The 22,063-nt window shown below is 42.7% G+C and overlaps 2 protein-coding genes across 3 annotated transcripts; both read right to left on the bottom strand.

Annotated features, from left to right (window-relative positions):
* Positions 1 to 91: 91 nt before the first annotated feature.
* Positions 92 to 6,865, bottom strand: slc39a9 (solute carrier family 39 member 9). Its single transcript, XM_084013407.1, has 7 exons — positions 6,268 to 6,865; positions 5,984 to 6,092; positions 4,783 to 4,986; positions 4,388 to 4,462; positions 4,023 to 4,108; positions 3,321 to 3,455; positions 92 to 3,206 (listed from the first exon to the last, which is right to left on the bottom strand). Exons 1-7 carry the CDS (start codon positions 6,361 to 6,363, stop codon positions 2,970 to 2,972), a joined length of 942 nt encoding a protein of 313 aa, XP_083869533.1. The 5' UTR covers positions 6,364 to 6,865; the 3' UTR covers positions 92 to 2,969.
* Positions 6,866 to 7,799: 934 nt separating this feature from the next.
* rbm25a (RNA binding motif protein 25a) lies at positions 7,800 to 19,731 on the bottom strand. 2 transcript variants are annotated; one of them, XM_084012785.1, is made up of 18 exons: positions 19,568 to 19,731; positions 19,154 to 19,273; positions 18,423 to 18,472; positions 18,163 to 18,330; positions 17,575 to 17,632; positions 17,290 to 17,450; positions 17,016 to 17,210; positions 16,838 to 16,921; positions 13,235 to 13,509; positions 11,029 to 11,140; positions 10,789 to 10,878; positions 10,586 to 10,659; positions 10,343 to 10,493; positions 9,431 to 9,833; positions 9,041 to 9,345; positions 8,764 to 8,862; positions 8,608 to 8,655; positions 7,800 to 8,276 (listed from the first exon to the last, which is right to left on the bottom strand). In XM_084012785.1, exons 2-18 carry the CDS (start codon positions 19,257 to 19,259, stop codon positions 8,184 to 8,186), a joined length of 2,472 nt encoding a protein of 823 aa, XP_083868911.1. In that variant the 5' UTR covers positions 19,260 to 19,273; positions 19,568 to 19,731; the 3' UTR covers positions 7,800 to 8,183. The 2 variants fall into 2 exon arrangements, with proteins under 2 accessions (XP_083868911.1, XP_083868912.1); XM_084012786.1 differs by having other exon boundaries at positions 16,838 to 16,918.
* Positions 19,732 to 22,063: the final 2,332 nt, after the last annotated feature.

Raw genomic sequence — 22,063 nt, 5'->3', positions numbered from 1 at the left:
AATGTCATCACTGGTTTTCTATAAATAAAAAAAACCCATCAAGTGCAGCAAAACCAACAGCTGTTACTTAAAATAATCAAAATACATAAAGACCAGTTAAAAAAACTTTAATTTAGTCGTCATAAAACACGTTGCTTTACAACTTTTTTCACAATCAAAGTATGGAAATAAGGCAGACTCTTTCTGGAATGACAGAAAAAAGAAAAGAAAAAATACACATACAGTATGAACCCTCGACCCAAACTACTACAAATACTACCGTGATGCGAAACTCGCTCAGCCCCAACATGTGCCGTCATCTCTTCCATCCAGCTTCATTTCTACACACCGAGGTGTGAAAGCAGCCAAACGTGAGTCAATTAAACGTTATTGCATTTTAAGATGATTGAATATGACTGATGGAAGTTAAGCTCTGTCTGATCTGGTAACTAAACCACATAACTTTTCATCCATTTTAGGTTTTGAGGCGATGCATTTTTCAGATGATCCAATTTAAAAAAAAAAGGAGAGTTTCCCTTTTTCTAAAGTCAAGTCAGAGTCAGGAGCCACGCCTTGCTTGTAAAAATACATTCAAGATTATACGCCAACAGTCAAATCTCGCTGCTATCTACCAAACTTTGAATCTTCTGAAGGCAACATTGTAGCACGAGACAATTATTGTATTAAAAAAGACTACATTTGGAAGATGCACATTAGATTTGATCTCTTTGGATTAAATTTAAATGTATTTGAGGACAGAGGATTTCGTCGAGCCGTTATTGACGCCGACATGGAGAGAAGGAACAATTACAGTAACAATAACTCACTGTACATTTTCACCTGCGGAACGCCCTCAAACATGACCACCAAACTACATTTTCATTCACATTATTTTTCTACTTTTATAACGATTTACCCCGGTGTTCCTTCATACCCCCAAACAGGTCATGTGACCAACCACCGTGAACTTTAAAGGCCTTTAAAAGGAACTTTAACGTTTTGTTTTTTCCTCATAATTAACCCGTCTCACTGGTGGAGAGAAGCTCTTAGTTAATAACAGCCAGGGATGTTTTTAGTTTTTCTGGACTTGTTGCATATTTAGTCATAAATATTTCATCATAAATCACAGTTAATTAGTTCAACAGAAAATGTATCTGTAATCATTTTTATAATTAATCATGGCAGCAGTTTTTCCAAGTGAAACTTCCTACAAAAGAAATCCAGCTTGTAAACGTTCTGGATTTCTTCAGTTCCAGTAAACTTGATCTGTTTGGACTGTTTTGGACATTTGAAGACGTCACGTTTGACACAGCCTGGACTCAGAATCACGCAGCATTGCTTAGAAAGGATGACGCGGCACATCCTGGGGCTCCGTCCTCCAACATGCTGCGAAGCATCACAGCACGTTGTTTTCCCTTTTGTACAGACGTACAGAGTCCCATTAAAAATAAACAGTCATGCAGCTGACAAACCCTTTTCTCTCTGAAACATCACGGCGGGGTTCTTCTTCCCGTATAAATTGGAATGAATCGACATCGAGTTGCTTTCAATTTATACATAAAACAGCTTCCTCAGACGGTCTGCAGCCTCGTGTGTCACAAAAGCATCCATGTCCAGAAATGAAATGCAAAAAAACAAAAGCAGTTCCGTCTCCCGAGAGATGATTGTTACTCTGTACATTACACATACATACTTACAGACATATACATCAGCTCTGCTGTGAGCAGTAACGACATCCACCGGTCCGAATAGAAGAGGGAGCAGCAGACGTACATCGTTGTGTATCAACCGGTTACCGTGGGAACGGTACTGAGGCAGAAACGAGGTCGGGGCAGAGCTGCGTTCGAGAGCATCTATCTGAATCGTATAACAACCGTGTTGCCGTGACCTCGACCCAACTCCACGTGTATGATTATTGCTCAGGCCTTATTAATTAATGGGGATTAAGTCAAATTAAAGTTTTGTTCAAAATTCACCTGCTGTGATGTGTGACATCGTCTCCAGAGGAAATGGTCCCTAAAAAGGTTTTCATCCAGGTGTTCAGAGCTGCTGAAATAACCCTCCACCTTCCAAAGCATCCTAACAACACTCTATACAATCACTTAAGACGATTCTATACACGTTTTCTTTCCTCCAACCTCTATTTATAATTAACCCTCGCAGTAAAAACAGAAGTCCGGAAACTAAACTGATAAAGTGACGATTCGTGGTGCGGTTACGTGGGAGGAAAACGCTCCATCGGCATCCATCACAGACGGCCGGGCCAAGACGCGAAGGCAAGCTCACGAGTTAACGAGCATCTGGTCGGTTATTCAGACTCGTCGAGAGAAAAAGATCTCCGTTGGTAAGAAAAACGAGCCAGGAAGGTCGCCTGCAAAGAAGGGACATTTCCATTCAAATCAACGTATCAGGTTTTTATGTGTCCCAGACCGTCTCTATCATTTACGTCTCTTCGGGGAATCCGCTCCAACTTTCTAATATGGCACTTAAAAATCAGCTCACGTCGATCCGGATCGTTGCTTAGAGATTCACTCTTTACAATTATTTAAAAAAAAGAAGAGTTTTCTATCTCGATATCACGGTGAATCAAATCTAAATCTCACTGAGCAACAGCCATCTAGGAAAACACCGCTGTGATGAATCAGGGGGTCTTTGACTTTAGACAACCACGACAATGCAACGGTGAAAAACCCCACGGAGATCAGAAGAACAAGGGTCCCCTTCTGGTCTCTCTTTAACAGAAAATGTAAATGGACACATACAGTAGCCGTTAGATGTTTCGCTGTCAGCAGAAAAAAACATTGTTCCTCGGTCGTCACGGCAGCAACTCTGATTTCCCCAACATCGTTCATTTCAAGTTCCAGTCATGAGGAGTTCTGGTCCACGAGGTCCATCAGCAGACAACAAGCAATAAGACATTTAGATCCACATCTGAAGTCTCCGCTCTCCCCCCTGTACACCCGGCTCGAGTCCCTCCTGCCCCGTGTGGCTTAGTGGTGGTGACCGACGGACAGCACCAGAGGGATGAGGCAGCCGAGCACCAGCGCTCCCACCTCCACCTTGCTCAGTCCTTTGCCTCCGTTCCCTCCCGTGGGGGCGTGGCTGTGGCCGCCGCCGCCGCCGACCTCGGGGAGGACGTGCACGGTGGCCACGTAGAGGAAAGTACCGGCGGAGAAAAGCATGGCGACGCCCGTGGCGTTGAAGTCTGACAGGGCCTCCTTGCTGCTCTGAGAGGGGAACAAATAAAACAGAGTGAGGTAACATTTACGATCCAATTCATATCTCATAGCGTAAACGTCTCGTGGAGGATCCCGAGGTCTCAGCAGCCGCAAAATCTTTACCTGGCTGAGGCCTAAAAAGGTGAGCATGGCGAGGACGGGCGCTGCCAGGGCAAAGACCAGGAGATGTTTGCGGATCCGGTTCCTCTCGAGACCGGCGTGCATCAGGAATGAGACCAGGCCGAACGCTGCGGGAGCCTGCAGATGACAGTAGAGTTCACACAACGCTGCAGGGATGACGGGTTTTTGTGCGCCGACCCCGGAAACGGCATCACTAACGTGATTTTACTTCACGTGCACCATGAAACTAAACTTTTTTCTATTTTAATGTAGTCACTTGTTGGCAACTGCCTTAAAATCACATAAAAGCTTCAAATTTCACTGAATTTACTGAAGTCTTTTATATCATAGAACTAATTATTAAACTCTCTTAAGCTTGTGTTGTTGTGTTTTTTTAAAGCCTCGACTTCGACACGAGCGAACCAGACAAACGCAAACTCATTTCTGGGGTTTAGGACTCCGTCATGCAGATTACGTCCATGATCCTTTGATCTGCAGATTAAGTTCTTTATTAATCATTTGTTCTAAACAAAGTCAACATAGTTTAAAGTGCCGATGGCAATCCCCTCGTAAAACATTGTGATTATTATAGAATAAGACAAAGAAAACAGTTAATTATCACCACCGTTGAGGTAAATGACAAATGATAAACTGAGGTTTATACGCCTGTAAACATTCAGCGTGTGATATTTGATCCGTTCCTACCTTATGCAGCATGATGGCTACGAAGACGATCAGCTGAACGCTGGTCTGAGAGGTGGAGGCAGCGGCTCCCAGAGCAACGCCGTCAGCTGGAGACGAGACACAGTTGCTGAGATGCCGTTCGTGTTTGGCTTTCAGTACAACGACATTAGCAAAGTTCTGGTTCTAATAGTGTTTAGAAGATAAAAGGACCACCTGTGGTTTTATTTTCCATATAACTCGGTTATTAAAAACTACTGGTTTTGTTATGTAATAAGACTTGTCTGATCACATCCACAATAATTTATGCAGGAGATGAAGATGATTCTCTAGAACAGCACCAATACTTGATTCAGATTAATAGGGACTACCGTTATGAGACGGCCTACCTGCAGCGTGGACCACGAGACCCAGGGTGGTCGTGATTTTTGAGGAGGCGGCCCTGGCCGACTCTGGATCCAAACCTGGAGGAAAGAAAAGCGTTGCATAAATACATGAAAGCAGAAGCGAGTGATGATAATGACAGAGAAGCAGGAAGTGTGTGGCGTTACGTGTAGGCAGACTGCTCAAGTAAAAAAAGCTCTAAAACAGTTTGGTACAAAGCGTGGGGGGGTTTTGGAGACCAGAATTTGCAGTTCAGCCATCTGGGTGTTTTGGGTCTAATTCCAGATTTTTCTCCAGTAGACAGAGAGGCAAATGCTAAAACTGCTGTCAAAGCCCCATTTGCACAAACTGAATCCAAACATATATACGAGTGCTTCTTTAGTCTCCGTGTAACACTGACCCTCTGTGCTGTGCACGTGAGAACTGCCTATCTGGTCCACCAGCAGCATGAAGACGAAGCCCAGGACCAGAGACACCCCGATGCAGGCGTGAAGGTGCTCGTGACTGTGCTCGTGTTTCTCACCGACGCCCAGAGCCGCCTCTACTTCGTGCTTCGGCTCCGACGCCTCCACGGCTCCGACCGGGCCGTGGCTTTGGTGTCCGCCTGCAGAAACGCGGGAGAACAGGAGGAGGAACAAGGGCCGTTAAAAACAAACAGCCGAATACATCTGACAGACTGTCGCAAGGCTGTGGTCACAGAAAACAAATACGTGTTTGATCAATAGACGTCAACTGGTTGTACTTTACATCCCGCTGAACTTTGGTCTGTTTGAAGAATTCAAGCTGTTACTACAAATGTGTACATATGGTAGGACTTGTTTTTCTGGTGTCTTTGTTGCCCGTGGCGCCCCTGAAGGCATCTTAAGAACTCACAAAGAGCCAAAGACATTAAATAATGTTGCTTTTATGAGAACTGACAGGGAATTAAGGAAGAAACCTCAATTTTATGGTACAATGTTGTATATAAAATAGTAAGAATGTAAATGTTATTCATGAAGCGCCTTTTAAAATAGCAGTTAGCCATTACTTTGTTTCAGTACAGAGGCTTTACAGGACAAGAAACGCAAACAGACACTTAAACCAATAACCACTTCTTGTTTGTCTCTTGTGCAATAACTGAGGCTAAGCTGCGTTCAAGAGCCTCCAGTATGTCATGGTGAAACTATCTGGACCCAGTTGGGCTGGTCTACAGGTCTATGGGCTTTCAAACTGAAGTCTGGACAATGTAGACCGCTACTGCCATTCAGTTTTTAGCAGAATAAGCAGTAAAATGTGTTTTTCTCATCGTTGTATTTTAATTTTTTAAGACTTGTATCCAGGAATACCTGGTGCTGATGCCAGGTTAATTATCCTGGTGGAGTAATCTGTTAGTCATCTGACCAAATATTTGATTATCAATTAAATGTTTAAGTCAATTATCATAAGTGTGTCTGGTTTCACATAATACAATACGAGGATTTGCCTCCTCTTGTTTTAACGGTAACATTTTGAGTTATCTTCCATAATGAAATGCAACAATGTCTTTATCAGAGGGAGTCTGGGGGAAACGGTTTCTCTCCAAATCCTTCAGGAAACGCACTGTTTGTTGGTTGAAAATCTACCTTCAAGTATTTCTTCATAAAGTGCGTGGACCCCCTCAGGGATGATAACGGCCAGAGCAGTCCCACACAGCAGCCCAGCTCCCAGCACCGTGATCAGCTTCAGCCTCTCCTGGAAGAAAAACACACACACAGAGAGCTGTGGTTCATCACCACGTAACTGCTTATCTGATGACAGCACAGTACTGGTTTTATGATGCACTGACAGAGACCTTTAACCTCTCTGTAAATGTGGCCAAACTTTCTGGAAACACCGTTTTCACAGCTGTGCTCGTCACCAGACTCACCTCTGAGAAGTTGACCGCCAGTGGTATCGTCCCCGCCACATAACATCCCACCAACATGGCCAGAGACAGCAGGCTGATCGAGCTGAAGTCATCCATGGCTGCACTTTTTTCTCTTCTGGCTAAATCTCCTGCGAAGCTAAACCATCCAACTCAACCTCGAACTAACTTAATATTTTAACACGGACTTTTACTCGAGTTAAATTACATGAACCAACCGGCAGCTGCTGGTTAACAATAGTAGTTAAATAGATACATAAAAAGAAGAGGAGAGACACGTCCCTGTATCTGCTATCGCTGCCAAAAACATCCACGTTAACCAACTAACGCTAAACAGACGCGACAACCTCTGGCCTCGACTCCGTTAGCAAAGCTAAGCTAACTAGCTTCGGCGCAGCGCGCAGCCGGCTCTCAGGACGCGCAGAAGAGAAGCCCCGACACGTTAACGTCCGCCTGCAAACATCCGTTCACCCGCATCGCTTCCTCGCGATTCAACTGTCGAACGACGGCGATACTTATAGTCCAACTCCCCCCCGACGCGGTTAGCATCTATGCTAACAAACTGGCAAACGGAGCATCGTCTTGTTTGATGCTGCTAAATATTGCTTCCGGGCGACGAGCGCTTCCGGGTCACGTGTCATCTTCTCAAAACTGCCGAAGCGAACCTGCCACGTATCCGCGAGACGGGTCGGAGGAAAGACGGGCGGAAGTGATGCGACTAATAATCCTTTAAACAAATAAATACATAATTTTATATATATATATATATATATATATATAATATAATATAATATTTTATATATATATATATATATATATATATATATATATATATATATATATATATAAAATATTATATTTGTTATATATATATATATATATATATATAATATTTTATATACTTTCACAAGGAAGATAATGTTGGGAGAATGCTAAAAAAAAAATCTGAAAATAAAACTATCAACCTATGGAAGTCACTGCCAAAAAAAGAGAAACTTTCTCAAAATAATGACTTAATATATCGACTTACTGTAGTATGTCATTATTATGAGATACCAAGTCATTATTTTTGCGACACTTAACCAATATTTTTGAATAATAAGCAAATAATTTGATTAAGTATATACATACATTTTAGGAAATAGTCAACAAAAGAATAGCATCTCTGCACTGTATTAACTCATTTTGAAAGGAACAAACAAATGCTTTTATTTTGTAAAGTAATGCTTACGAATGTGCTATTTGACAAGAACAAAAACAAATAAAGTGTATAAATTGTATTAAGTGAATATAAACTTATAGTTACTTACTGTCAAATGCTATTTTAACCTTTTATTTCCTGGTTTTCCATCTATCAGTGGAAGTTTGATGAGTTGAGGTTAAGTTTTGCTTTATTGTAATAACCACAAATTTTGAAGAACAAAAAGTGAGGTGGAATATAAGAAAAAACTAACATTCTCGAACATAATTACATTTAAAATCCACCTAACGAAGAGGAATACGGTAGTTAAAAAGCACATTAAAAGGACAAACACTTTTCTAAAAAAGCATATTTATTAGTTCACACAATGGAACAGTGCCTCAACATGACAACAGTAAATCAAATCAGAGTCCAACATATTGGAGAACAGATGGGTGAATTGCAACTGTCTTTTGCCTCAACAGCAATAACAAAGGGAGAATAATACAACCAAAGTTTTTATATCATGCAGTATGTTTGTGCAAACCCTGTTCACAGCTCACTTTCCCTTCCAAACACACACACACATACACACACACACACACACACACACACACAAGGCAGCAGCTCCTTGCTGATGGAATGGAGGGGTGTATGGGCACGTTTACAGCCTGCTGGACCACAAAACTGTCGGTAGCAGAACTGTGAGCTTAGGAAGTCAGACAGAGACGCGTGTTTTCTATTTCACCAGTCCGATCTTCTTTGCTTCTGTTTCATATATCAACAGCCTCCACATTTTTACTATGAAGACTTCTGCTTCTTCATCTAGAACCTAAACACAAACAGGGTGGCGAGACAAACGTTGCATCAATGAATCGGACTTATAACATGAAAGTTACATTCGATTACTTCAAACCAGCTGTTTAACAATGAACATCTGCTAATTAGCCTTAAACCCAAAGTACAGCTAAGGCTGATGGGAATGTAATTAGTGGGTATTTGGCCTTAAAACAAAGTGTTCTACTAATTAAAAAAAGTCACCGCTAGGAGTACAATTTAAGAGATCACCAGAGTGATTACAATTCATCCCGAGGGAGACAAGAATGTTGGCATTAAATTTAATGTAAATGCGTTTAAACATTTCAAATTGCGCTTCAACTTACCATAGCAACATCATCAAGAATACCCTGAGGGGTGCTGTGTGCCATCACCTGGGGAGAGAAGAGAACACAACACACACAGAAAATAAAGTTATTCAAAACAAATAATGGTTAGAATGGTTCATATTTTCCAGCATTTTCAATGAAATAAACACGAACCTTAGAACAGACAAAATCAACCAACGTGGCTTCCTCCTCGCCGATGTATTCGATAATCTTCTTATTGATCCAGGGTTTAATGCGGCGGTCCATCAGAGTCTACAGAGAGAACAATTAGATCAACACCTCATTTTCATTTACTGATCATCTGACCGATTATCAGTATCGATTAACGCAGCCGAGAACCTCAACTCTACTGCAACAGAATATCAAATTACTACTTTCTTTGACCTTTTTGAACTTGTCAAAGTTATGAAGTTAATAAAAGTGTCCGTACCGAGTCCACCATGGTCCAGTCCAGAGGGTAGGAGAAGAGCTCGGGCCTGGCTGTGGGGATCTTCTCGATGAGGCTCTTGATGTGCTTGCGTTTCTCCTCCGTGTTGATGCTGCCTTTGGCCCCCGGTATTTCGGCCCCATCCAGCCCCAGGCTCTTGTCGTCGTCGCCGTAGTCCAGTGGAACCAGCTTCCTTTTGCGAGGCTGCTCATCGGCCTCCTCCTCGTCAAACTTGTTGAAAACACTTTCCACGGTCGCCAGCTTCTTTCGCTTTACGACGCTGAGCTGGCTCGGACTGTTGGTGGCACCTGGGAGCAGAGAAGAGCGGTTTCTAGCACAAAGCAGCGAAAAGAACTAGATCCCTCTGTGTCCTGAGTTTGCTTCTGTACTCACCCAGCTTGAGACTGAGACCGATCTTGGGCCGGTGCTCCTCTGGAGGTTGGACCTCAGGGGTGTCTTCTCCGGGAATAATGATGCCGCAGGGAGACTCGTTGCCGGGTGTGTTCGGAGTGGCGTTCCCGCTGGCGGAGGACACCGAGGGAGCGGTGGTGATCGGTCGCATGATGGGTTTGAGCTGCGGCTTGGCCTCTTGTGAGTCTTCGGCATCACGGTAGTCGTCCTCCTCCCCCTCCTCTACATCATCGTCCGAGTGCTGCTGGGGGGCCCGAGGCACCGGCTCTGCGGGTCTTGCCGACCCCCTCTTCTCCCGTTCTTTGTGAGCCTTCTCCTGGATCACGTCCTCCTCGGGTTCGAGTTTCAGAGGAGGCTGTCGTCTGCGCTCCGCCTCCTCCTCCATCTACACAGGTACACACCAACAATGACATCACATTCTGCTGCATTTACCGGTACGTGTCAGGAATCAGTTTTTAAGTGCCTTTATTTCTACAAAACTTTAAATAATTACACGCATTAGACCGGACACTCAAACAGAGCAGAGCTTTCCCTCACAATTCAAAGTAAACTGAATTCAACAAATAGTCAAATGTTCAGCAGTGGAAATTTTTTTTTTTTTAAGTTTTAACTGTAATTAAAGTGTTTTTTCTTCACATTGCATATCACTGAATTTACCAAATCTTCAAATTTCTCAGCGGTGATAACAGACTTGTGGAGGCTTGTTTCAGTTAAAGTCGGACTGTTGAAGAAATTATTTTAAATACAAGCACAAATCGCTCCACGTCATTTACCTCCGCTCTTTAGTTATGCACGTGCATACGTGTAAGAAGTCGTTTAGGAACACAATTCCAAACAACGTAAACCAGGACTCTCAGGTAACTAAAGTGTGTGTAAAGGGAATGACTGACTCACCCTCTGCAGCTCAGCATCAGGGTCGGGGTGACCTTCAGCCAGAAGCCTCTGTCTGATCTCCTCCAGCTCCTCCTTCTCCCTCTTCCGGTCTCGCTCGTCCAATTCCGTTTCCTTTTCCCGGTCGCGAAGTCGCTTCTGCAAAGCGCTGCCCCTGAGGACGAGAATGAAAAGTCGACTGAGGACCGATGCAAAACAAAAACAAGTGTGTGCACCTCACAGTAAATGTGCATTAAAAATAATCACCTGTAGTATTTTGGGTCATCTCTGTCGTCGTCATAATCTTCAAGGAATTCTTTCAGCCTTTTGGCTTCTTTCATCTGAATTTAAAGATGGAAACTATCAGTTGCGTCGGCATAAATCCAGCAACTCCTCCTCACACATCTGGTGTGGCAAACTGTCTAAAACCGTAATTGTCTAATTGCAATTTGACATGCATTCCTGTGTACCATTTCACGACGCCTCTCGTCCTCCCGCTCCGTCTCTTTGCTGTAGTCACGAGCCTTCTTCCTCTCCCGGATCTCCCAGTTTTTCAGGCGCTTTAAGAGGAAAGATAAATCAACCACTGAGTCAGACGAAAACAAATTACTATCATTTAATGAATTTCTTTATGTGCAATGAATAAAACATTATCATTTATGTCTAAAATCGATCAAAATCAAGATGACAGGAGAAGATGATGTATGTACTTCTTGGTAAGCCGCCTCCTTGTCTCGAAGCCTCCTCTCGAGTCTCCTCCTCTCGTAAACGTCCTCCTCATCTTCTTCCCGGTCTCGTTTTTTATCTTCTCTAGTCCTCTCTCTGCAGATGACAAGTTCATTAGTCCAACACCAGAAACCGGGTTTTTCAAATCGAAATGAGAAGGAAAAAAATAGAATGCAACAAAAAAAAAGCAGAGCTGCACAAACCAGCACATTTCTTTTCCTCAGGGTTAGAGGTAAGATCGGGCCTAAAAAATCCAGCCCGACCCGACCCAGGCCCGCGGGATTAAAGCCCGACCCGGCCCAAACCCGAGCAATTAACTTGATTTGCAGGCCCGAGCCCGAACCAAACCCGAAATTTCATATTTTATTTGTGAGGACTCAGAGTACGTCCTTAAGAATCTAGCGCGGCACTTTAAGAGAGAGAGATAGAGAGAGAGAGAGAGAGAGAGAGAGAGAGAGAGAGAGAGAGAGAGAGAGAGAGAGAGAGAGAGCGCAGAGAGAGAGACGGGGAGAGGGAGAGAGAGAGAGCGCGCAGAGAGAGAGAGCGCGCAGAGAGACAAAGAAGAGCAATAGGTGCGTTTCCATCAGCTGTTTAGATGCGCATCTAGATGTATCGCATCGGAAAATGATGATGGAAACGCCGTGATTCGCATTAAAATCCCCTGATTCGCACAAAATGAAATACGCTCGCTATGGCCGGGTTTTGGTTGATTCGAATGGGATGGAAACACCTGTATGCGAATCAAGTGTGACGTAGCGCACTTTCACCCCGACTGCTTCCGGTGTTTGACATTTAAATAGAGACCTCAACCACGCCGAACTGTCGGGACTCTCACCGTCAGAGCTTGCTGAAAAGCCCTCGGACATCGGTCAAACACCGGCCCGCCCAGCCCCACGCGAGTCCACACAGGCGGACTCTCCGTCGAACGCGAAACGCCAAGACGCGCAGCACGCAAACCAGCCGGGAGACAGACAGCTGAACACGGCCGAACTCGGGCCACTTGTGCCCACAAGGCTGTGTGAAAAGCCCATGCACCTCATCAAGCACCGGCCGGTCCAGCCGGTGTCACCGGCAGGAAGACGACGGAATGTTTACAGGCTGGTTGCCATGCCAACCCGCGGGAAATCTCGCGTGACTTAGAAAACTCGCGCGAATTTGTAGTTTTCACCAAAGTCCGTTCTTTTGATGGAAACACACATGATTCGAATTTCTTTTAATGCGCATTTCCCAGTAATTCGAATCACTTTGGATGGAAACATGGCTAGTGACGGGGTGGATGTCTGTGCTGCGGCTCCTGTCCCGTTTAGTTAAATAGCAATTACAGCGCCCTCTCTGTTTTTTTCCCCCTAATTATTTATTTTATAACAAGTATTCCTCAGTTTAGTATCTTATTCTCCACACATCGTTTATACATTTCTATAAACATATATTAAAAATAAATAAATAAAAAAAAAATAATAATAAAAAAAGTCAGCGAGAGAGAAGCCCGGCCCGACCCGACCCGAACGTAATGATTGACATTTTATACCCGACCCGACCCGAAATTCGGGTCGGGTCGGGCTCGGGCTCGGGCTCGGGCTTAAGATCTTACCTCTACTCAGGGTCCGTACGTTTTATTAAAGAGGAAAATTCAAGCAGTTCTCAAGCACTCTCAAGGGTCCTCAACCAAAAATTTCCAAACATATTATTATAATGCTATGAAAAAGGCTGGAGAGAAAAATCCACTCAGCTATAAATGAGTTAAGGATAACTGCTTTTGTGTTAATGTACAGCAATACTTCACCAAATTATTATCATGTTGAAAATCTAGCATTGTTCCAGGATATATATTCAAATTCAAGCATTTTCGTACCCTTGAAAATCTAACCAATGCAATTAAGCATTTTCCAAACTTTCAAGACTTTGTACACACCTGCTTTCCCATAACACTGAACTACATGTATTTGCTGCATCTAATGCCCCCGTTAGAAGCAGTTGGAGCTTTCAATCATATGAAAAATGTGATTAAAAGATTAGATTTACCTAGAAATTAAACGACTGTTTTGCTGTTATAAAATGTAATTATAGCTCCTCTACTAGGCTCGTCTGTACAGTGGATTTATGCACCAGAACATCCTGTAAAATTGAGGCATTTGCTTTTACTTGCAACGATGACATCATCACGTGTGACATCACAGGCCTCCCACTGACCTCGATCTGCTGCGATCTTCGCTGACGTCTCGACTCCTCTCCCTCTCTCGCTCCCTCTCCCGCTCCTTCGTCCTCTCCCGTTCGCGATCTCTCTCCCGCTCGCGGTCGCGATCTCGGTCTCGTTCCCGCTCCTTGTCCCTCTCTCTCTCCCTTTCCTTCTCTTTCTCGCGGTCGCGGCGCTCCCTCTCGCGCTCCCGCTCTTTGTCCCTCTCTCTCCTTTCCCTCTCGATCTCCAGCCGCTCCTTTTCTTTCTTTCCTTTTTCCTCCTCAAGTTTCTGCAGGAGCCCAACAGGAAGAAAAAGGGGGAAAGACACGTGTTAACAGATTATCGATACTGAAAAGATCATACTAAAATACATAAAATACTCGGTAATGTTGTCAGCACGATAACTGGAAATTATTTTTGCAGTATGCTCACATACTGCCATGAATCATTGCCTTGGAGAGGCTGGCTGCTGCTAGTGAGGAAGTCCTCTTAGGCCTGGTGTTTCCTCCAGGAAGAGTGGTCCCCTGTTTGAGCAGGCTTAATACCGACACTGCTCATTTAGGACACGCTTACTTTACACCATAACCGACAGGTCAATCCTAAAAACACCTAAAAACTAACCTGGGTTTAATGAAGGAGTTACGGCAAGAGAGGACATTAAAACCATCTATTATTATTTAAACATGTACATTATTTGTTATGTAAGTGTCGTGCATTGATAACTCCCTGCCCTGGTTCCCTTTTATCACATACAATAACACTGAACGATGTTTTCCTTCACATATGTAACGGGTCAAACTGACCTCTGCGGTCGCTCTCTGCTCTACGGTGATCTGCGATTAAGCTCTGATGTAATGAGAGGCCATTCCAATAAAAACTCCGCTGTAGGCGAACACATACTGATGAAAGTCATATCCGCCCGCTTTCCAGATCAATGTGCATTCAGGCAAGTGCTGCTAAAGTAAATAGATCTGAGATACTGCGGGCTAAAATGCATTACGGTTTGACACATAGAAGTGTAGTTATACTCCGGCGGTGTTGAGTGGTTCACATGGACGTTATGTTTGATGCACTCAGCTTTACGTGGTTCCTCGGGTTTAACTCGATGTTCAACGCGTCGAGTCAGCTTTGAACCATTAGGTCAACAAGTTCTCTCACACTACACTTAAGATCACCACTATATAAAGCCCCGGTTTGGTCTTACCTATGCCAAGTGGATTAAAACAAGCTTAACGTTGGCACTTGGCCAACTAAGGGAATTACATAATCAGCTCCCATGTGTTTTTTTTTCTACATGGTCATCGGAGATGGAAGGGAGCCGGAGCCAGAGTGCATTGAATGTGATCCCCTGCAACCGTGTGGAACTTCAGTATGCAGCATTTTCTTTTTTAAATGAGAATCCAGAAGATGTTGAATGTGTCTTGTACGTCTAGGAAAGTGTAACAGACCTTGAACGGAAACTGCCTAAAAGATGCAAAATGAATTTCAGTGCAAACACACAAATGTTGTATCGTATCGCCGTCGGCTTTCTGACTGGTTGACATTTAAAAAATCATGCCATTTTCTACAGACCGTCTTGGAGCTATCGGTGTGCAACTCACAGGTGATGAACTACGGTTTCAGCACTTCTCTGCCCCTACACATCCTACAGGCTACGTGTGGGAGGAAAAGCAGGTCATGTGTAAAGTCAAAATAATCAGAGAAAAAAAGAAAGAAAAACACGTCCAAACGATTACCTGTGAAGCACTTTATCCAATAACATTCTAGCCAGAGACATAAACATCAATAACAACTTCAATTCATGTCTGAAACAACTGTATTCCATCATGTCACAAAGAAATGAGTGAACTGGTCTTACCTGCAAGTTGTCTTCTGGTATCTCTTTGGCCTCTCGAGCCCAATAAGTAATACAAAAAAAAACCCTTCAACTGAGTCAGGCCCACAGCTCAGACAGCCTTTACGTGATTCACCGACTGTTTTAAACAGCTGTACGTGGCGTTGGAGATGTGGGTCTGACCGCTGTGAAGCTCAACAAAACAAAAAAAGGATGGAAGAGATTCTGTTCTACGTGAACTAAATGTCCTACCTTGTGATTTAGCTACACTTGATTGGAATCATTATCTGTCCGATTCCGAGGGTTTTTCACAGCACCGTTCACTATCTGGCTGGTTTTCTCTCTTATTTCTATCCTATAACTTACCTCTTGTTCTAAAATAAAAAACGCTGATTTCCGAGGCTACGTTTGAAACACACGTCTAATACAGAGGAGGGCTATATTAAGTTGCATGCAAATGAACAGAAGTTGTCAACATCCTATATCGTGTTTCATACTGCATGTCTGACAAATCCCCGTCGTTTAAAGTTCCTCCTCGATGGTCGGTGTGATGGCGTTTGATATCTGTCACATATTTTCAACACTGCTCACCTTTATATATAAGAGTTCTGCATGTATTTATGGCACCTGGAGGTTTGGCACATTTTGACCTCTGTTAAGTTGTCACTTCTGAAGGCTTTAATCCTAATATGACCCACCTCTGTAATAGTGTGTGTAAAAGTCCAGTTCCATGATGTTTCTGCCTGCAGCCTTGTCCACCAATATACTCATATGCATCATATCATGTCCTCGTTTTATCATTGTTTAACTAAAGGGGGTGGAGTGGAGTCACTAGGACAGAAAAAAAATGAGAAAAAGACCAAAATACAAGCACTTACCTTGTATGTCTTCAGACCACAGAGTGCTGTGGAGGGGCGCTCCCTGCTTCAGTAATACTACAGGCTGCAGTTCAAACTACTGCAGTGGTTAGGCTCATTCAGTGTGTGTTCTTCAAACACATCATTTATCATCCGAGGACCTGCAGAGGTTCACTGAGCTTCTCCGCCGTCTTAAAACCTCGCTCGGTGCTAGTCCGACATGCTACATGCTACATTTGGACATGACTAGGAATGAATACATTCCAGACCACGTTGCCCCCCCCCCACCCTCCCTAGATTTAAAAAACTGAGAGCCAGTTGCCCCTCTGCAAACCCTCCAGAAGGGAGCGCCCGACATGAGTAAAGAAGAAATGAAAGATCATACTTACATCCTATCCTCGCAACTTTTTCCCAAAGCTGAGATTCTGAGATTCATCTTGCTCTAGTCACCAAATGAACTCTACCACATTGGTGGGGTTTAATCAATAGATTAGCTTTAGATGGAATTTAACATTGTGTCCATGCACTCTGTGTGATGACTATAGCTTTTGCAGAGCCAAAACCTTTAGTCTCAAATCAGTATTATGAATGATAATAATAATAATATATTGCCCAATTTGGAAAAACTGACAGATACTATAAAGCCATCTATGAGTGGTCGATGTATTTGAACACTTCAAACCTTCAGTATAAAAACTTTACTCAACATCTACTACTTTCTCTTCCTTTAATTTTACTCACTAATCTATATCGTAACAAACTACCTCCTTACTATAGTGGGCAGTAACAGAACAATCATATGGAGGAATTACCTCCATAAACTATATAAACTGCAGCTCCATTTGATGTTTTTTTAAATACAAATGCGGAGGATTTCGTCTCCAAAGACTAAATTATAAAGTAATAACAGCAGTTTGATACATTACCTTGTGTGTGTCCCGGAATTTACTGATCTCTCTGGAAATCAAGTCTCTCTTGTCATCCTCCATCTCCATGGCATTGATATCCTCCTTACACAAAAGGAGAGAAAGACAGGAAGAAATACACTAAGTACTCAGCAGTTACTATGAAGAGCTGCACACATCGACGTTATGACAACAATACCTCCTCTTTCTTCTCTTTCCTCTTCTTGTTGCGAGGTTGACTGTCGGGATCCTGCGACGGAGCGTTGAGTTCACTTGCATACTCTCGGATGAGGACTTCTATTGCCCCCTTCACCACCTGGTCCCGACGCAGGGTCTCTTCATCCAGAACCTCCTCCTCATCATCCTCCCCGTTCTTCGACACACCGCCAGCTCCCTGTGTGTTACAGCCAGGAAAGTATAAGAAACTTGTAAATTAACAGAATAATCAACGTAGCAGCAGGTGAGCAGCATACCCCATTGGCACTCCTCTTCTTGGCCTTCCACTCATCGAGCTGGGCCTTGGTCTTGGCGTCCACCTTCACCAACAGCTTCTTATCACCCAAGAGCAACTCGTGCAGAAGTCTGAGGGCTCGCAGAGTCGATTCAGGCTCCTTATACTCACAGAAGCCAAAAGCTTCCAGGAGAGGAGAGCAGATACAACGTTAGTACCAACGGATGTTTGGTATATCTGATTTCACATCTTCTCTTTGTGAAAAAATCTGCACCAAAACAATACGGATAGATTGTGCCCTTTTTACCTTGAAGCTTCCCAGAGGCACCTTGGACTCTTTTCCAGCTGAGAACAATTCCACATTTCTATATTGAAAGAAAACCAAATTATTTAATCCATGAGTATTAAATAAAATAGCAATTTATCACATTAAAGACATTAAAGTAAATGCAACAGAATGTTCATCTCTGAGACATTTGTTGTCCCCAGGGATTTGTCATTGGACATGTGACATGAGTCATGAGGCAGCGATGCTGTTGTGCAAGTGTTTCTCTGTAAAATGTGTCACGATATCAGATTTTCACAACACAGTAAACGTATATATATATATATATATATATATATATATATATATATATAGGCTCTTAATTTCCTTCCTTTCTTACTCTTATGGAGCGATTGCAGATGTATAATTTCCTAAAAGGGATTAAAAAAGTATTCTGATATCTATGGATAGTTTGAAAAAAACAATGCTCCTAATAATAATAATGACTAATAATAGGATAATGACTATGACGGTGCTGTATACCTTGATATTGTGTTGGAGGTTTGAATTATTTTACATCTCAATTCCACCTTAATATTTAAGCAGAGTGGATACAATCTGTCAACTCACCGCTAGAAGCTGTCTGACCAACATGTCAGATGCCTTTTCAGAAATGTTCCCTACAAACACTGTGGTGGTGGGGCCGCCGCCGTCGTCCATGTCCTTGACTCTGATGTTGGGCTCCTTCTTGGGAAGCATCGACTTATGTGCTACGGCCACCGCGGTCGGGAGAAGAACCTGCAACGTTGAGTTAGATTTTAGCCATTCGAGTGATTTGTGTTTATTGTGCTTTAATTGTCATGCAGTAGGAACTCCTGTTTCTAACTCACTGCAGGCGTGGGGGCCACAACACCCATATGAACCGGGATCATGGGAGTACCTGAGAAGAGAAACAAAATACAATCATCAATCCACGCAATGAGGCTTACGACTACAGAAAATCATACAAATTGTTGTCACGATAACCCTGGCCAAAATAATTGCATCATAAAAATAATATGCTTACATTTTGTTAATAAAATCACATTTTTACACATCACATATCCTTAAAGTGAAGATCATAAAGTGCAAAAATAAACAAAAATTCACCACAATTAACTTGCTTACATCGTCCCGTCCCTAATGGATCGGCGATTACCCAAGGTATTGACCAAGCAGGTTAACCAAACACATGCTGGCCACTGATTTGCTATTTGTTTCTGTGATCAAGTATAATTTCCGATATGATTTGCTGTTTGTAGTCATTATATTTAGGTATTTCTCCTAATGTTCCCATAGCATTCAGGTACAAATCACCAGCCTCTGTGGGTTTATTGGTATGTTTTTCCCTCCCCAGTATCTGATAACTTTCAGAGGCGTTGTTGACATTTTATGAAAAGTTTATGTCCAACATCAGATCAAAATCTGAACCCCAGAAACAATATCACCTTTCTGCTGCTCTTTCAATCTCAACAGAGCTGACCTGAGAACAGGGGACCTAAAAAAACCCAGCCCCAGCCTTGCGTTGTGTTTAAACATGAAGATCTGACCCAGAAGCTGCCCAGCTGTTAGATTACGTTACCTGGCGGGACAGTCTGAGCGAACCCCGCATACTGAGGAGGCGGGATCCTGGGAGGTAACTGCGGGATGCCGATCTGCTGGCGGTTGAGTGGCGGAGGATACGACATCCTGAACCAGGAACCTGCGAGGGGAGACAGGACGTTTAACTGAGGACCGGGGGGCGTTGTTGACGTTCGCCAGGGGTTAAAGCTGGTTAACGTCAAGTTCATCGTATTAATACACTTTCTATAAACACGTATATCGCAGCTGACTGACGTTATAACTCCAACTAACCGGCTGTGATACCCGCTCAACGGCTCTCCTGACGCGTTTAACGTTAACTAGCTAAATTAGCACAAGCTAGCAAGCACATAGCATTCCTGTGTGGCCTTGCTAGCTCACGTTAGCGGCAGCGGTCATGTGCGAGTTTGCTCACCTGCAATCACGTGTGAAATAAAACCCGGCGTCTGATACGATTATGAGTGATCCGAATAAAAACCCATTAAATACGGGGAACGGAAAAACGCGACGACAGAGATGTTAGCTTGTATAAATGCCACCGGCGCGCAGCAAGAGCCCCTATGGATACAAATAACTGGGACCTATTCTTGTCGAAATGAATCATGGGAGATCGAAGCATGAGGGGTGGTTTTGTTGCCCGGAACGGAGTCTCTCAGGCAGTCCACGCCTATTCTCGAGCTCATTATAAAAATGTACAAAAAACATACAATGTATTCTTCTTCCCACTCCTGTTCGGCCTTTAAAAAAAAATCATAAATCTAGTTATGTAATATATTGTTTTCTGTATGACACTTTCTGTATTAATTTTGACATTTTTGAAATAAAAATCTAAATCTAAATCACCAAAGATACTGCCAAATAACATAACAATAATAATACAGTAGTTAACATGCACAGGTTGCGGATTAACATACATATACATGCATTATATACATTGTTGCAGTAAAGGATTACTGATTAGTGAAATCAAAGCCCAGACGCCCTTTGTGCAGCAGGATAACAATTAGGAAGAATTATCAAGGAAGTGCTGACAGATAGTCTTAGAAGAGAAGTTTAAATTAACCTGGTAGCACTTATGGTGCAATCGATGTCCTGAGGGACTTCTAAAGTCTAGTCAGCTTTTCTGTATAAAAAAATCTATTAACATTTCAGTCTGTTAATAGATTTTTTTTTTTCTTGCAATAAAATGTTAATGAATAATTCACGTTAAAACAAATGATTCCCATAATTTGCCTACTTTATAACAGGATAAAAGGATACCGATTGATTTTGGTGGATGCTTTTTATCGAAAGTGAAAAACTATCAAATTTGGCTGACCCTATATATATATATATATATATATATATGGGGGGGTGCCTGACAGGTTAAAATTGGGGCATGAAAATCCTTTTTCAGACAGTCTCAGTAGTCTCAATTTTCAAACGCTAGGTGGAGCCAAATGCCTCTCTTTGTTTTATAGCACGAGATTTATAAATGTTACCTTGTGATGTGATATGATTTGTGTATGGTACTCTTATACGCACTTTTTTTCACTTTTATTTGTAGATGTATGTATTATTCCATATTGTTACTGCTATTTTGTATAATTGTTATCATTAACTGATTATCAATGAAAGATAATAAATAAAAGATAAAGTTTTCTAGCATAGGCTATAGACTTCCGGTACCATAGGATATTACAGTAATGGCCCCTTGCGCTGATTACGTCAGGAGATAAACACTTGTTTAGTGTTCGGCGTTGCTAGGCAACCACGAGTTCAGGTTAAACGTTCTGGAACCAGATTGATAAACAAACAACGAATTGAATCTGTGTGTCTAACATCGTTTTCATGACGGAATGAAACAGAATTTCTCCACTGAATGTATCCGACAGCCACTGTGAGATTTAGAGATTACGATTACATGACTTTATACAACTTAACTGCACGGTTATAAACTTCCTAAAGTAGTTTAAACCAGGCCCACCTCCACCAGATCGGCGTTAAACCTGATACTCACACATTAGCACGCCAGTAGAAAAGCATCCAATGCATTAAAAACAACACTATATTCTGCATATGAGTTAAGTAGCCTAGATTTTACTGGTAATACCATTAAGATTGTTTATGTTAAAAATAATAAATACACAGTAAAAGAAATTAGAATACAATTTTGATTTACAGTGTGGTAGCTTTATCCCCGATATAAGGTGGAATGCATAGACCTGCTTCTCTCACCAGAGGGAGCCCAGAATAGACACATGTTAGGGTACATTAGGTCACATAGTGTATACTCGATAGACTACTGTAAATCACTACTTTTTATATATATTTATATATATGTGTGTGTTTGTGTGTATGTGTTTCAATAATGTAAGTACTTTATCTTGTACTTTTATTGTATTTCTTAATTGTATTGTTATATTTGTACTTGACCTATATTTTGTTGTTTATATTCTTTGATATTGTATATTTGGGCATCACAAGAATTCCCTCTGGCCGTCTACGCTTTCACCGTGACCTGTAACGGAGAGGCGATGCGTGACAAACAACACGTCGCTGGAAATTTCCACATCAAGCGCCTCACAACAAACACGGACAGCGCCTGACCCCTTCCCCGCAAAAACGCCCACAGGCCACGCCCACTGAGCGAACCCTCTCCTTTCGCCGCCCCCCATTGGCTACTCCGAAGGTGTGTCATTCAACCTGACGTCAGGCGCAAAGAGGAAAGGACGTTTATATAGAAAGGGTTGTAAACGCCGAGCATAGGTGAGGAAAAGGAACCACTCAAACACATTTACCGTGTAGAAGAAGAAGAAAAAGGGAGGTGCGATAAAACCCCCAACTGTTGCTCTCAGGCTGCCGAGTCACCAGCTCATGAATATTAAGTAGGTTCGGCGGCAATAAGACCGGCCCTCTCACCAACGTGGTC

The sequence above is a fragment of the Eutrigla gurnardus genome (assembly GCF_963514095.1).
Source record: "Eutrigla gurnardus genome assembly, chromosome: 7".
Classification (NCBI taxonomy): domain Eukaryota; kingdom Metazoa; phylum Chordata; class Actinopteri; order Perciformes; family Triglidae; genus Eutrigla; species Eutrigla gurnardus.
Note: the sequence above shows the minus strand (reverse complement) of the source record. Positions and strands in the feature narration are given on the sequence as shown.

Coding starts and splice junctions, on each gene's coding strand:
- slc39a9 (XM_084013407.1), bottom strand. CDS start 6,363: ATGGATGACTTCAGCTCGATCAGCCTGCTGTCTCTGGCCATGTTGGTG. Junction 4,987..5,983: donor TTATGAAGAAATACTTGAAG/GTAGATTTTCAA, acceptor GCGTTTCTGCAG/GCGGACACCAAAGCCACGGC. Junction 4,463..4,782: donor TCACGTGCACAGCACAGAGG/GTCAGTGTTACA, acceptor TCTTTCCTCCAG/GTTTGGATCCAGAGTCGGCC.
- rbm25a (XM_084012785.1), bottom strand. CDS start 19,259: ATGTCGTATCCTCCGCCACTCAACCGCCAGCAGATCGGCATCCCGCAG. Junction 10,494..10,585: donor GATGACCCAAAATACTACAG/GTGATTATTTTT, acceptor TCTCGTCCTCAG/GGGCAGCGCTTTGCAGAAGC. Junction 9,346..9,430: donor CGGTCTCAGTCTCAAGCTGG/GTGAGTACAGAA, acceptor CTCTGCTCCCAG/GTGCCACCAACAGTCCGAGC.